A 12,779-nucleotide genomic window follows, 5' to 3' on the forward strand; every position below is an offset into this window, starting at 1 on the left:
ACAGTATCAGAAAAGAGTAACAACTCTAAAAAGATTTCAAGTTTAAAATCTTACAGATGCCTTTAATGCCTTTCTAGCAACCTCTTCATGGAAGCCAAATGAAAAAAAGTTTCAACACTTGTCTCATCAAGAGATTGAAGATCCATTGCATGAGAGTTATGTGAAATAGGCTCATCTATATCTGCATTGAAATGTTGAAAATCATACCAATTGAATTATCTTTCCATATATCATCTAGATGCTCTATAGATCAAAAGATCAACTTCATTACATATGCTTAGACAAGATGATTGCTTAAAAAAAAGTTCAAAGAGTAGACATAAACCTGGATCACCCATGTGAGAAAGTAACCATATCATTGCTTCCTCAACTCCAGCATTAGCAGTGTTTATGGCAGCCTTTTGACAATGGAGGTACTTGAAGCCGATAGCAGCAAGTTTGGAAACTATGTCCTCGCTAGCAACTAGTTGGGTGGATTCAACTTCCCCAGTGGGACCTGCAAAACAGAAAGCATCAAACAAGAAAGTACAGAAAAAAACTATAAGAAACACTGCACATTTAGCAGCCACTTTGTTTACTGAATTTGTAGCAAACAGACTATGATTATAAACCTGTTTCTGGAAGTAATTCTTCTCCCGGCTGCTACTATTCCAAAATATGCTACTATTCCAAAACATCTACATAAATATGCTACTATTCCAAAACATCTACATAACATGCTACTATTCCAAAACATCTACATAACTATCTTCTAGAACAACTCGATGAGAGAATATTTTCTCCATGAATTTACATGACACAAATTTTGTAAACATCCACAAGCATCATAAGATCAAATAAATTTGAGAAGACATTATCCAACACCATGCCGGCGATAGGGGGATCTTCTGCTCCAAAAAGAAGCCTGTTATACCATAAACAAAACTAAGGATAAGTGAATGACATATGACAATAATAACTTTGCAGCAAAAAATGATACCTTGTAATAGCACCTAATATTAATCGCCTCCAAAGTCCAATACAAGAAATGTGTTTATTATAAGTGACCACAGTTTTGAGAACATCTTTCTGATATATAAGTCAAAGAAGTCAATAGTCACTTATTTTAGCAATTGTTTTTATAATTAGGATCCAAAACACTTGAAACATAAACACATTTTTGTACAGATAAGCTAAAGGATAGTATGCTCATTCACCTACTAGTCCTTGCCTGCACTTTTCCATGGGTCTTCCACCATCGACTTTCCAATCTTTATTGCTGCAAGATAGATTAGAAAAAATATTTAAACTGTTAGCTTTCACATGAATCTACTTGAACAAAACAATAATACTGGACAATTATTTTAGATATCTATTATATGTATCACTTACCTTCTTTTCGGGCCTTTGCAACTGATTTCTTCACAATTTGTTCAATCTTTAGATTGTTTCCTCTTTGTGGGTGGACGACCTCGAGATCTTACTTTTAATGGAGAGTGTATTGCTTTTGAATCATATGTAGATACTCCTTGCAGTTGTTCAACCCTTGAATGCTCAAGACCATTAACAATTAGTTTTTCCTTCGTGTCTTTCAAGATTTCCACCAACATAGAACAATTGTCATCATTTTTTGCACCAAGTTGTTGAATCTCTTGTATCAATGGAGTGAGAATATTATATCGATGTCTTTCTCCATCACAAACAAAATCATCATAGATGTTACTGATACTTTGATACCCACGCTTAAAATCTTTGCGCCATCGGTCCATAATATAATTCATAGGAACCTCTGTCACCTTCATTCTTATCAACACTTTGATCACATGCCTACATAAAATTCCCTGAAACTCAAATAGACGGCACATACATTTCAATTTGCAATCTAACTCCATATAATGTACCCTAAAGGAAACTTCCCTTACGGGTTCTCCATTTTTTCCCAAAATAGTTTCTACTACTTCAAATATTAAAGTTGTCCCTTCTTCCTTCAATAATGAGGCATCGCAAAACATCAATCCTCTTATTTCATCTTGGAACAACTTAAATAAGTTGTTAGTGTATGCATTTTGAAATTGTCTTTCAATAGGATAACCAAGAATAAGTGGCATGGTAGAATTAAAAGAAACAAAATCCAAATGTTTTTCATTCTCAATCTTCTTCTTCAAAGCATTATCATATTGCTCCACAAATTGCTTCAAAGATGTTTTAGAATGGACGTAGTCATCAAAAAATGCATTCATACTTTCACTTCTTTGAGATGTGGACATACCTGCCCAAAAGTTATCTTTAACGTATACAGGTATCCATCTATGTCGTTCTTCATGCAAAGATTTCAACCAATCATTATTTTCCAAATTAAACTCCTCAATCATTTTCAACCAATTCTCATCACACTCATCAATTGTAAGTGAGTTATAGACAATGTTCTTCAATTGTTTCTTTATCATTTTGTATTGAGCATGACCACCAAATTTTGCTGGAATTTTTTTCATGATATGCCAAAGACACAGACGATGATGCGAATTCGGAAATACCTCTTCAATTGCAATTGTCATGGCACGACATTGGTCTGTGATTATAGCCTTTGGAGCATGTCCGAGCATACATGTCAACTAAGATTTGAACAACCATATAAAAGTTGCTGAGTCTTCGCTTGATAATAATCCACATCCCAGCAAAATAGATTGACCATGATGATTCACCCCAACAAATGGAGCAAATGGCATGTCATAACTATTAGTCAAATAGGTTGTATCAAAAGTCACAACATCAGTAAAGTACTCATACGCAGCTCTACATCTTGCATCTGCCCAAAAAATATTTTTTATTCGAGATTCCCCATCTAAATCAAGCACATAAAAAAAGTTTGAGTTCCTACTTTGCATACGACAAAAATAATTACTCAAAGCTTCAGCATCTCCATCTCCTAACCTCAGCCTTCTAGCTTCTGAAATATAATTCCTACACTTTCTCTCATCAAATGTCAAATTCTCATAGCCTCCAGCCTCAACTACAAATGATTGAAAACTTTTGCTTAAAGTTATTCCAGCTTGATCATTTAGCTCTAATTTTCTCTTTATAGCTGAATCCAATACTTTATTACATCTAAAATGTCGTGACTTTCCAGGGCTCAAGATATGATTATGTTCAAGACATAGACTAGTTATCACAAAGTTCCTATCATTTCGAATAGCAACATTAATCTTAGCTTTTCAATTCGTCTTAGTAGAAGGTCGAGGGTATAAAATATTTTTTGCTTGAGATACTTTCCCACCATTTTTGGCACATCCAATAGAGAAATATTTTTGCTTTCCATCATCTCCATTTCTACCACCTAATTTGCAAATACCGAAACCAACATTCTGAGCATAAGAATTATAAAAGTACGAACTTCTTCTTCACATGAAAATGTCATTCCAATCTCAGGAATCTTGACTTCATTTACACTAGATGGAGATGAGTCTTGGTCCGTAGGGTCATTGTTATCCTTTATCTCAATTAAATCAATTTTTTCTGCTTCCATGACACTTTCTTCACCTACATTTATTTTTAAAAAAATTACATGGCCAAAATTAAATAGAAAACAGAGACATAATAAAAAAACATGAAACAAAGTCTCTCTAAAACAAAACAAAGCTAAAAAAAAGTATACAGACCTAAATGACCATATCATTCTTCACCCGATTCATATAATTTGCAAATAATAGACTAATTGAATGCATACAACTAATTTACAAACAACAATAAGTCAAGGGCTTTAAGGCGAAGAAAGAAATACTTGCCGAAAAGTAATAATAGCAACATGCCTTGATTGATTAGAATCAGAAACAAAATTCAAAAAAAAAAATCCCACATATGAGCATGAACATTGAGGTTGTTTCATTTCCTATCAACATGAGGATCGGTGAAGTGCAGAGATGAAAAGAAAAAAGTGGGTTACCGAAATTGCGACCGTCAATGTAGTGCCAAGTCTGTCCGTACTCGATATCGACCTCCTTCTTGGTGTACTCTCTGGGGTCCTTCTCAAACGGCTGATTTCACACACCACCACAAAACTGAGTTAGGGCAGGGGAGGAGGGGTCGCGTTAAAGCACAGGAGGAGGAGGATGTTGAGGAGTAGAGTTAGGGCACGAGGAGGAGGGGTCGCGTTAAAGCACAGGAGGAGGAGGATGTTGAGGAGTAGAGTTAGGGGAAGGGAAGGAGGGGTCGCGAAAAAACAGAGGAGGAGGAGGAGGCGTAGAGTTCGCGACAAAACGGAGGAGGAGGAGGAAGAGTAGAGTTAGGGCACGATCGCTGATGGAGGAGAAAAAAGGGAGGAGGAGGAGGAGGAGGAGTAGAGGTAGGGCACAGAGGAGAGGTCGCGAAAAAACGGAGGAGGAGGAGGAGGAGTATTACTCGTTAGGACACGGAGGAGGAGAGGTCGCGAAAAACCGCCGCCGGTGGAGGGAGTCGCGTGCCCTAGGTCTTGACGCGAGGAAGAAACGCAAAAACGGAGGAGGAGGAGGAGTAGAGCCAAGTCTGCGATTTTTAATCTGATTTGGACTTGGCCACATCAGCTGCCACATAAGTCGCGCTGTGAATTCGCTGAGAGAAGTCGCTGTGAGCATCATTACTCTATATATATATATACAAAATATATAAATATATATATATATATATATATATATATATATATATATATATATATATATATATACAATAATGATATACTGTATAACTTTTTCTTACGCTCCTTACGCAACCGCTACTGTGGCAATCCATGTTTTTATTTTTTTGGTCATCTTTTTTTTTTATTTTTTGCCATCTGTTTTTTAGTTTTTTTCCCAGAAGCGACTCAGTGCCAGACGCCGACCCACCCGCTAGACGCCTCTCGCCGCCTTCGTCATTGCCTGCCGAGTGAGACCCGAGTGAGACCCGGAGCCAGACACTGACCCTCACCGTTACTGGGACCCCAGCCGCTAGACGCCCCTCTCCGCAAACTAGGTTTTCCTCTCAACGTCATCCTTTTTCGTTGCTGCCGCCGTCCTGGAGCAACTAGCATACTAGGATTTCCTTAAGACGCCGTCCAACTCTATCCTGTGAAATCTTTCAAATTAAGGTACGACGAAAAGCTTTCTCATGGAAATTGGAAATTGGAATGAACACTTTATTGTAACCTATATATTTATATGTACACTTTATTTTAATCTTACGAAACATGCTCATGGAAATTGGAATGGACCAAGAATAACAACAATATGATGAATTTTGTAGAGAATTTTGTAACGTAACAGGGGCTATTGTTTGTGTTTTGAGGTATTACTAACTTATACTAATGATTGACACTGTTTACTAGAATGAACAATAAATCAATTATAACTATTTTGTTTCTTTGCTCATATTTTCCTAGAGACAACAGATTATTTATGTTTCATACAATATAAATCATGAAATATTTCAACCATTTTTGGGGTTCTGTAATTTGTACCATTCAGATGACCATAATCTCATCTATGGTGAACTTGAAGTTTGCCTACCTCATCAAAGGTGTGAAACACCATCCTCTTTGTTAGCAATAATTTCATCCATTTGTGTACCATCAATTCGTGGTTGGCTTAGTTGGAGGAGAATGCACATAAATTCTTTGTCGGTGACATTAAAACTGAAGCCTCTATCGATGATATCCCCTTCCTTTGTTTCATAAACCTAAAATTGAAGCAATCATCCTTATGCAAAGTTTGTAAATACTGTGTGCAAATGCACACGAGTGAAATAGAATAAAGTTTAGTTTCTTCTATAGTTCCATATTTTCTTGGCAAATCAACTGTCCAAAAAAATTTATCTTACAAAAAAAATCATTTTGTGAACAGTAAAATGAAGGTGATTTCTAGTATAATACTTCATGAGATATAATCTTAGTTGTTGATATATAAGGTGATTTCTTATATCTCTATCTGATTAGTAAAATGCTTCATGAGATAAAATCTTAGTAAAATGTTGATATATGGTCTGACTAGTTCAATCCAATCATAGTCTTTTTTTTATATTATTTTTCACAAGAGTCTAGTGCAGGTACTAAAATTACCACCACTTCTCACTTTTTCAGAGATCATGCTTTAGTACTAAAACGATACATTTTGATGTCACATTACTACCATATGAGAATATTATTTTATGTCTATTTGATTTAGTATGCTTTTTGTGGCTATACTGTTATATGCAGAGAGCTTCACTTCATCTGACATTCCCAGTAATGGAAGAAAATGACGGTGAGACTCAAATATATATTCCCCAAGTTGCAGATGATCGAAAGCCAAAAATTGGAATGAAATTCTCATCACTAGAGGAGGTATTTTCATTCTATAACCAATATGCACGAGAAGCCGGATTTAGTGCTAGGCTAAACAATAGCAAGAAAAATAAGATGACAAATGTTGTTTGGAAACAATTTGTATGTTTCAAAGAAGGGCATATAGATCAAATGCGGTGGAATAATCATGCAAAAGGTGATCAACAGACAAGAAAAAGAGCACGTGGCGAAGTTAGAACTGGTTGTCAGTCAAAGATTTCACTTGTCAAGGAACAAACTGGATCTAATTGGGTTGTCAAAAACATCATGGAAAGTCATAATCATCCACTCTCGACTCCTTCAAAGATACATTTGCTACGCTCACATCGTAATGTTTCGGTAGCAAAGAAAGCATTGACTCAACAATTTTCAGAGGCCAATGTGCCAACTTGTCAACAAATGCGATTATTAGAGATAGAGTATGGAGGTCCTGAGAGGGTGGGTTGCACAGAAAGAGATATTAGAAATTTTAAGAAAGAACTAAGGGATGAACAAAAGGGTATCGATGCTGAAACACTAATTGAGTTATTTACATATGAGAAAGAGAAGAATCCAACTTTTTTCTTTGAATATGAGACTGATTCAGTTAATAGATTTAGCAGGTGTTTTTGGGCAGATCATGTATCAAGGACGGCGTACAATGTATTTGGTGATGTAGTTGTATTTGATATGACATATAACACCAACAAATATAGGTTGATTTTTGCACCATTTGTAGGAGTTAACCATCATCATCAAACAATTGTTTTTGGTTGCGGCTTTATAAGTGATGAGAAAACTGAGTCTTTTGTTTGGCTGCTTAACAAGTTCATAGAAGCAATGTCTAAAGGTGCACCAAATGTGATCATCACTGATCAGGATCCTGCTATGACGAAAGTCATTGCCCAAGGTTTCCCTCAAACAATGCATCGATATTGTTTGTGGCATATACTGAATAAATTCTCAGATAAATTACACCCTTTGACTTTTCGTAACTACTATCAAAGTATCAAAAATGTCATTGGAAATTCTACAACACCTGATGAATTTGAGAATTCATGGAAAGAAGTTATCAAATGTGCTAACTTAGAGAAAAATGATTGGTTGTCATTGATGTATGAATTACGACACAAGTGGGTGCCAACATATTTTAGCCATGTATTTTGCGCTGGAATGTCAAGTAGTCAGAGATCTGAAGGCTCACATGCATTTTTCAAGACATATGTCTCAAATAAGAATTCATTGATGGATTTTATCACTCGTTTCAATAGGGCACTGAGACATCAAAGACACAATGAGTTAGTTGCTGACCATATTGATATGAATGAGCATCCCAGAATTAAGACAAACTGGCCAATGGAAACTCAAATGGTTAAGAAGTACACGAAAAATAAATGGATGGAGTTTCAAAGTGAAATGACTGAAATCATGGTTATTATGTCCAACAAGAATCTATAGGAGTTGAGTCAGTGGTTTACCATGTGATGAATTTTCAAAATTGTTATTCCTCCAAACCAAGGGTCCTCACGCATGACAAACAGAGGGACTACATATCTTGTAGCTGTAGAAAATTTGAGTTTGATGGCATTCCATGCAGGCACATGTTAGCTTTTTTTCATATCAACCAAGTGTTTCATCTACCTGATAAGTATATACTCAAACGATGGACACAAGATGCAAAGGTTGGAGCAATATATTCATTAGGAGAGCAAAATTTCATCAATGCTCCAGAAAGGATTTTAATGTCAAGACACTCGAAGTTATCCAATAAAGTTTCGATATTAATTGATGATGCATCTTTGATTGATGAGGGGACAAACTTTTTGGATGAACAATTTGATTTTATCCACAGCAAAATTCAAGAGATAAACATTAGTAAAAAAACATGCGACAATAGAAGTCAAAGGAATAAATCCATGGATGAGACTCTTGTTATTATTGATCCACCTTTAGTAAGAACAAAGGGATGTGGGAAGAGATTGAAATCATCAAAGGAGAAGTCAACCTCAAAGTCCCGGCTATGTCGTGGATGCGGGCATCGAGGTGTGTCACATGACAAGCGCAACTGTCCAATTTTGCAGCAAGGGTATGTGTCGATTAATTTTATATTTGTATGATAATTTTATTTGCAAAGAAATTCTCTAATACAATTTATAAATATGATGATATGTCTTGCCAGATCAACTATAGGAAATCATCATAATAGCGATAACGATACATATGAAGAAGAATTGGCAGATATCGATGGTACTATCAAAGTTTTATTAAATTATAGTAGTTGATTGATTGAGAAATTGAAGTTAATAATTGCCGTTATTATTGCAGGTTCTAACAATATGCGCTAGGATGAATGAAGGTTTTTAAAAACAATAACAAACCACCCTGTAAGTAATTTATCCTACAATTCTACTTATGCTTGTTAAACTACATAGTTGCTTATGCTTGACATTTGAGTTGCTTTTATTCTGTATCAAGAAAGTGCTTGGATTATTACATTTTTCAAAATTACTTTCACCTAGTGTTTTTCTGCCCTTTTATGTGAAATCTCCAAGTTTTGAACTCTACTTGTTATATAACATGATTCCTTTTATAAAACTAGTGTTTCATGCTCCTTCTTAACTGTCATTTTCTTTCATTTCACAGGAATCAAGATTTGCATCTGGGTTGACGATTGCATCAACTTCACTTTCAGTTGTAATATGAAATTCCTTTGCAAACATATTTGGTGCCTAGATTTGTCACTCAAATATACTAAAAAGCGACTCATGAATACTGCGGTTTACATATTTGGATTAAACATTTTCTTCTATAGATGATGTATCGTGCTCTTTCATGTTATTTTTTTGTTGAAGTTTTAGATAACTTGTCATGCTTCTAAAGGTCTTGAGGGACTCTGTCGAGTTTGTTGATCCAAGTTACCAGAAAATACATCTTTTTCAATCAATCTACTAAAGATCAGATAGCATTTTCTAGGTTACCACTACTTGTGTACATGTCAACCATAGAATGAAAGAATCACCAGCTAGATCATTCTTCAAAATATGAGCATGAACTTGGGATCCACAACTGCTATGTCTCAGGCTAGTGCAGGATCTTAACATACTGATGTATGTATAACTGTAAGGAACGATATTCTTTGTTAGCATGTGTCTGAAGATTCTTAGCCCTTTATCACAGGCATTTCCATTGTGAAATCCAGAGGAAGGCAATTCCAGGATACAGTGTCGTGGTACAACATAGTGTCAAACATCACACACCCATCTCCTACAGCCACATTCTTCGTGTACATGTTTAATATAGCATTGCCAACTTCTATTCCTGTTTCAAATCCATTTTTCAAAATGGATGCATGAAGACTTGCACATAGAGCTAGATCGCCTAACTCAGAAGCAGCACTTGCAACACTCGCAAGAGTACGATGATTTGCTTTGGCTCCTATGCTCTCCATAGTTCTAAACAATTCGACTGCCCCAGTGTTCAATCCTAGCTGAGTAAAGCATGATATAATCGCACTCCAGACAACAATATCAGGATCAATAGTTCTAATGAAGACCTTATGAGCTTCCATAGACAAACCATATTTGGAGTACATATCCACTGGACTACTACATAAGAACTCATCTTGTTCCAACCCACTCTTGATCACAAAACAAAGAACTGACAGGCCTCGTCTAACAACCCCGTGCAACTGCTGCCCGAAATCCAAGTCTCCACAAACTGAATAAGATTTCAGACGAGAGGCAAGAGCAAAAGCGTTTGGCGAGCTCCATCCGTCACCATCTCGCAGAACAATATCAAGAATTCTTCCGCGCGATCCGTACATGCATATGCTGACATGAGGGTCGTCCACGAGACATCATCGCGCTGAGGCATTTCCTCGAACAACGATCGAGCGGCTTCCAAGCAACCGCATTGTGAATACAGACGAAGCAATCATTTCCACAGATATGCATCGACGTCGAATCCGGACCTCATCAAGCGTCCTGTATGAGCTTCCCATGGGTGAGGGATCTACTCGAGGTGAGGGTCGGCGTCTGATGGCGGCTCGACAACGTCGAGAGAGCAGAGGGGTGTCAGGCGGCTGGGGTAGTCCCAGTAACGGTGAGGGTCGGTGTCTGGCTCCGGGTCACTGGGTCTCACCCGGCAGGTAGCGTCGAAGGATGGCGACGGCGACGGCGACAGCGTCGAGAGAGGAAAGAAAACGAGAAAACGCTACTTGGGAAAAAAAAACTAAAAAACAGATGGCAAAAAATAAAAAATAAAAAAAAAGATGACCAAAAAAATAAAAACGTGGATTGCCACAGTGGCGGTTGCGTAAGGAGGGTAAGGAAAAGTTATACCGCATATCATTATTATATATATATATATAAAAAAGATTGATATGCTGTGCGCCTGCCCAATGCGCGACTTATCTTCCTGAATCTCCTGATCGGTCTAGAGACCGATCAAGAGGTTCCCTGATCGGTCCAGAGACCGATCAGGAGCAAGTCGCGCACAGTCGCGCACTTTGCAGGCGCGCAACATATCAATCCTCTATATATATATATATATATATATATATATATATATACAAGATTGATATGCTGCGTGCCTGCCCAGTGCGCGACTTACCTTCCTGAACCTCCTGATCGGTCCAGAGACCGATCAGGAGGTTCAGGAAGGCAAGTCGCGCACTTTTACAGGCGCGCAACATATATATATAGATATCTACTATTTCATTTTCAAAAATTCATTTATATTTGTTCAATAGTAAAAAAAATTATATTTAATAAATAAATTTAAAGGTTAGTGAGATTTGTTTTTTAACATTTATGATAAAGTGTATGGATAATTTATATATAAATTTATTTGTTAATGTATCTAAAATTTAATTATAATTTTTTATATTTTTTATTCAAATACATATAAAGTATTGTAATTTATAAATTAAAATTATTTATACTAAATCAAAAATTAAAAAAAAAGTTTATATTAGATAAACGTTCAACTTAATTTCTAAACATAAAAATATTATTAGTTGAGCTCAAATATTATTAGTTGAACTCGGTTTAAAAGCTCAAAGATAAATTTTTAGTAAATAAATTTAAATTTAATAAGTAAATAAATAATTTAAATCGGATTATATATATATATATATATATATGCAAAAGCTTCTATTATATTAATTAATGATAATGTTTATTTAAATCTTTTAGATAATCAAAAGAGCAATTTTTTTTTTATTATCATCGCCAAAAAACATCTTCCTTAAAAAAATATTTTTGTTCAATATTATTGCAATCAAGATCGTTAGTAGACTAGAGATGAAAAAATAATAATCAATAGTTGATATCCTAAAATCATTCATTGAAGGAATTATAATAGAAATTTATTATACAAATAATAAATCATACCTTGTTATGATAAAATTCAGAGAGATTAAAAACGCTGGATGAAAGAAATCACCTTTTACTATCTGTGAGAACCTTACAATACCGAATGCTTCTTGATAATTCCACGAACTAAATCTCTTGTTTCCATGAATGAACCCTTTCCCTTTAATTTGCTTTGCTTAGACACTCTCATAGTGAGAAGAGTGAACATCAATTGCCCAGTCTTTCAGTAACGTGTGTCATTCATTGGACAACGTGTATAGTAACTGTACACGCCTAAGCACACGTCCAACAGATTGCTCGAATGTTTTTATTTTCAATGGACTAATCGTTTTGTAGCCTGGTTAATAAGAGCAAGAGCATTACACTTGCAAATTACAAATCTCTATTGAACCATTATATGTGATCGTCCAATCCTAACATTGAAATCAATGGGATAGCAACTGATTGGGACTGACGCATTCCGGGCGAACCTGGTCGGATCGTCGCCCTATCATGACCACACTCGACTGTCGTCCTCCAAAATATAATAAATGTCACATCAAACAACTTCTTAATTTGTATTTCAATCTACCAACAATTATATATGTTTGTTTAATAATAAGTTATTAATTTACTATGTTCCAACAATTATATATGTTTGTTAAATAATAAATTATTAATCTACTATATGTGACAGATGGCAAAAGATTTATTATCTATATATTGAGTTGCTTGAGCATTTAAGTTGCTAATCCATGAGATCATTTGTTTGATTGAGCTTCTTATTTGCAATCTACAAATCAATTATGAATGCTACGTGATTGAAGTTGGTTATATAGGAATTATGATTTATGAATTGAATTGGTCTAGTCCCCACGATCCAGTTAGTTAGATGATAATATATTTATTATAATTAGGGGTGTCAAAAATAAATTTGATCGGTAAGGTTAATCCGAGTTAATTTGAAAAAAAATCAAGTTCAAATTGATATTTTTGGATTCAGATCAGGATCAGATTGAAGTATTTTCGGGTTAAAAATTTTTATGTAAGGTTGGGTTAGGTCAGGTCAGGTCGGGTTCAGGTTGACCCAAATATATGATTTAGTGGATTTTTAGGTTAAATTGAAATTTATTTTAAAA

At 35.5% G+C, this 12,779-nt stretch overlaps 2 protein-coding genes across 2 annotated transcripts; both read right to left on the bottom strand.

Annotated features, from left to right (window-relative positions):
* Positions 1-1,412: 1,412 nt before the first annotated feature.
* Positions 1,413-2,534, bottom strand: LOC121990835 (protein FAR-RED IMPAIRED RESPONSE 1-like). The gene has a single exon (XM_042544897.1). It carries the CDS (start codon positions 2,532-2,534, stop codon positions 1,413-1,415), a length of 1,122 nt encoding a protein of 373 aa, XP_042400831.1.
* Positions 2,535-9,446: 6,912 nt separating this feature from the next.
* On the bottom strand, positions 9,447-10,109 carry LOC121990836 (putative pentatricopeptide repeat-containing protein At3g23330). Its single transcript, XM_042544898.1, has one exon. It carries the CDS (start codon positions 10,107-10,109, stop codon positions 9,447-9,449), a length of 663 nt encoding a protein of 220 aa, XP_042400832.1.
* Positions 10,110-12,779: the final 2,670 nt, after the last annotated feature.

The sequence above is a fragment of the Zingiber officinale genome, chromosome 6B (assembly GCF_018446385.1).
Source record: "Zingiber officinale cultivar Zhangliang chromosome 6B, Zo_v1.1, whole genome shotgun sequence".
Lineage (NCBI taxonomy): Eukaryota > Viridiplantae > Streptophyta > Magnoliopsida > Zingiberales > Zingiberaceae > Zingiber > Zingiber officinale.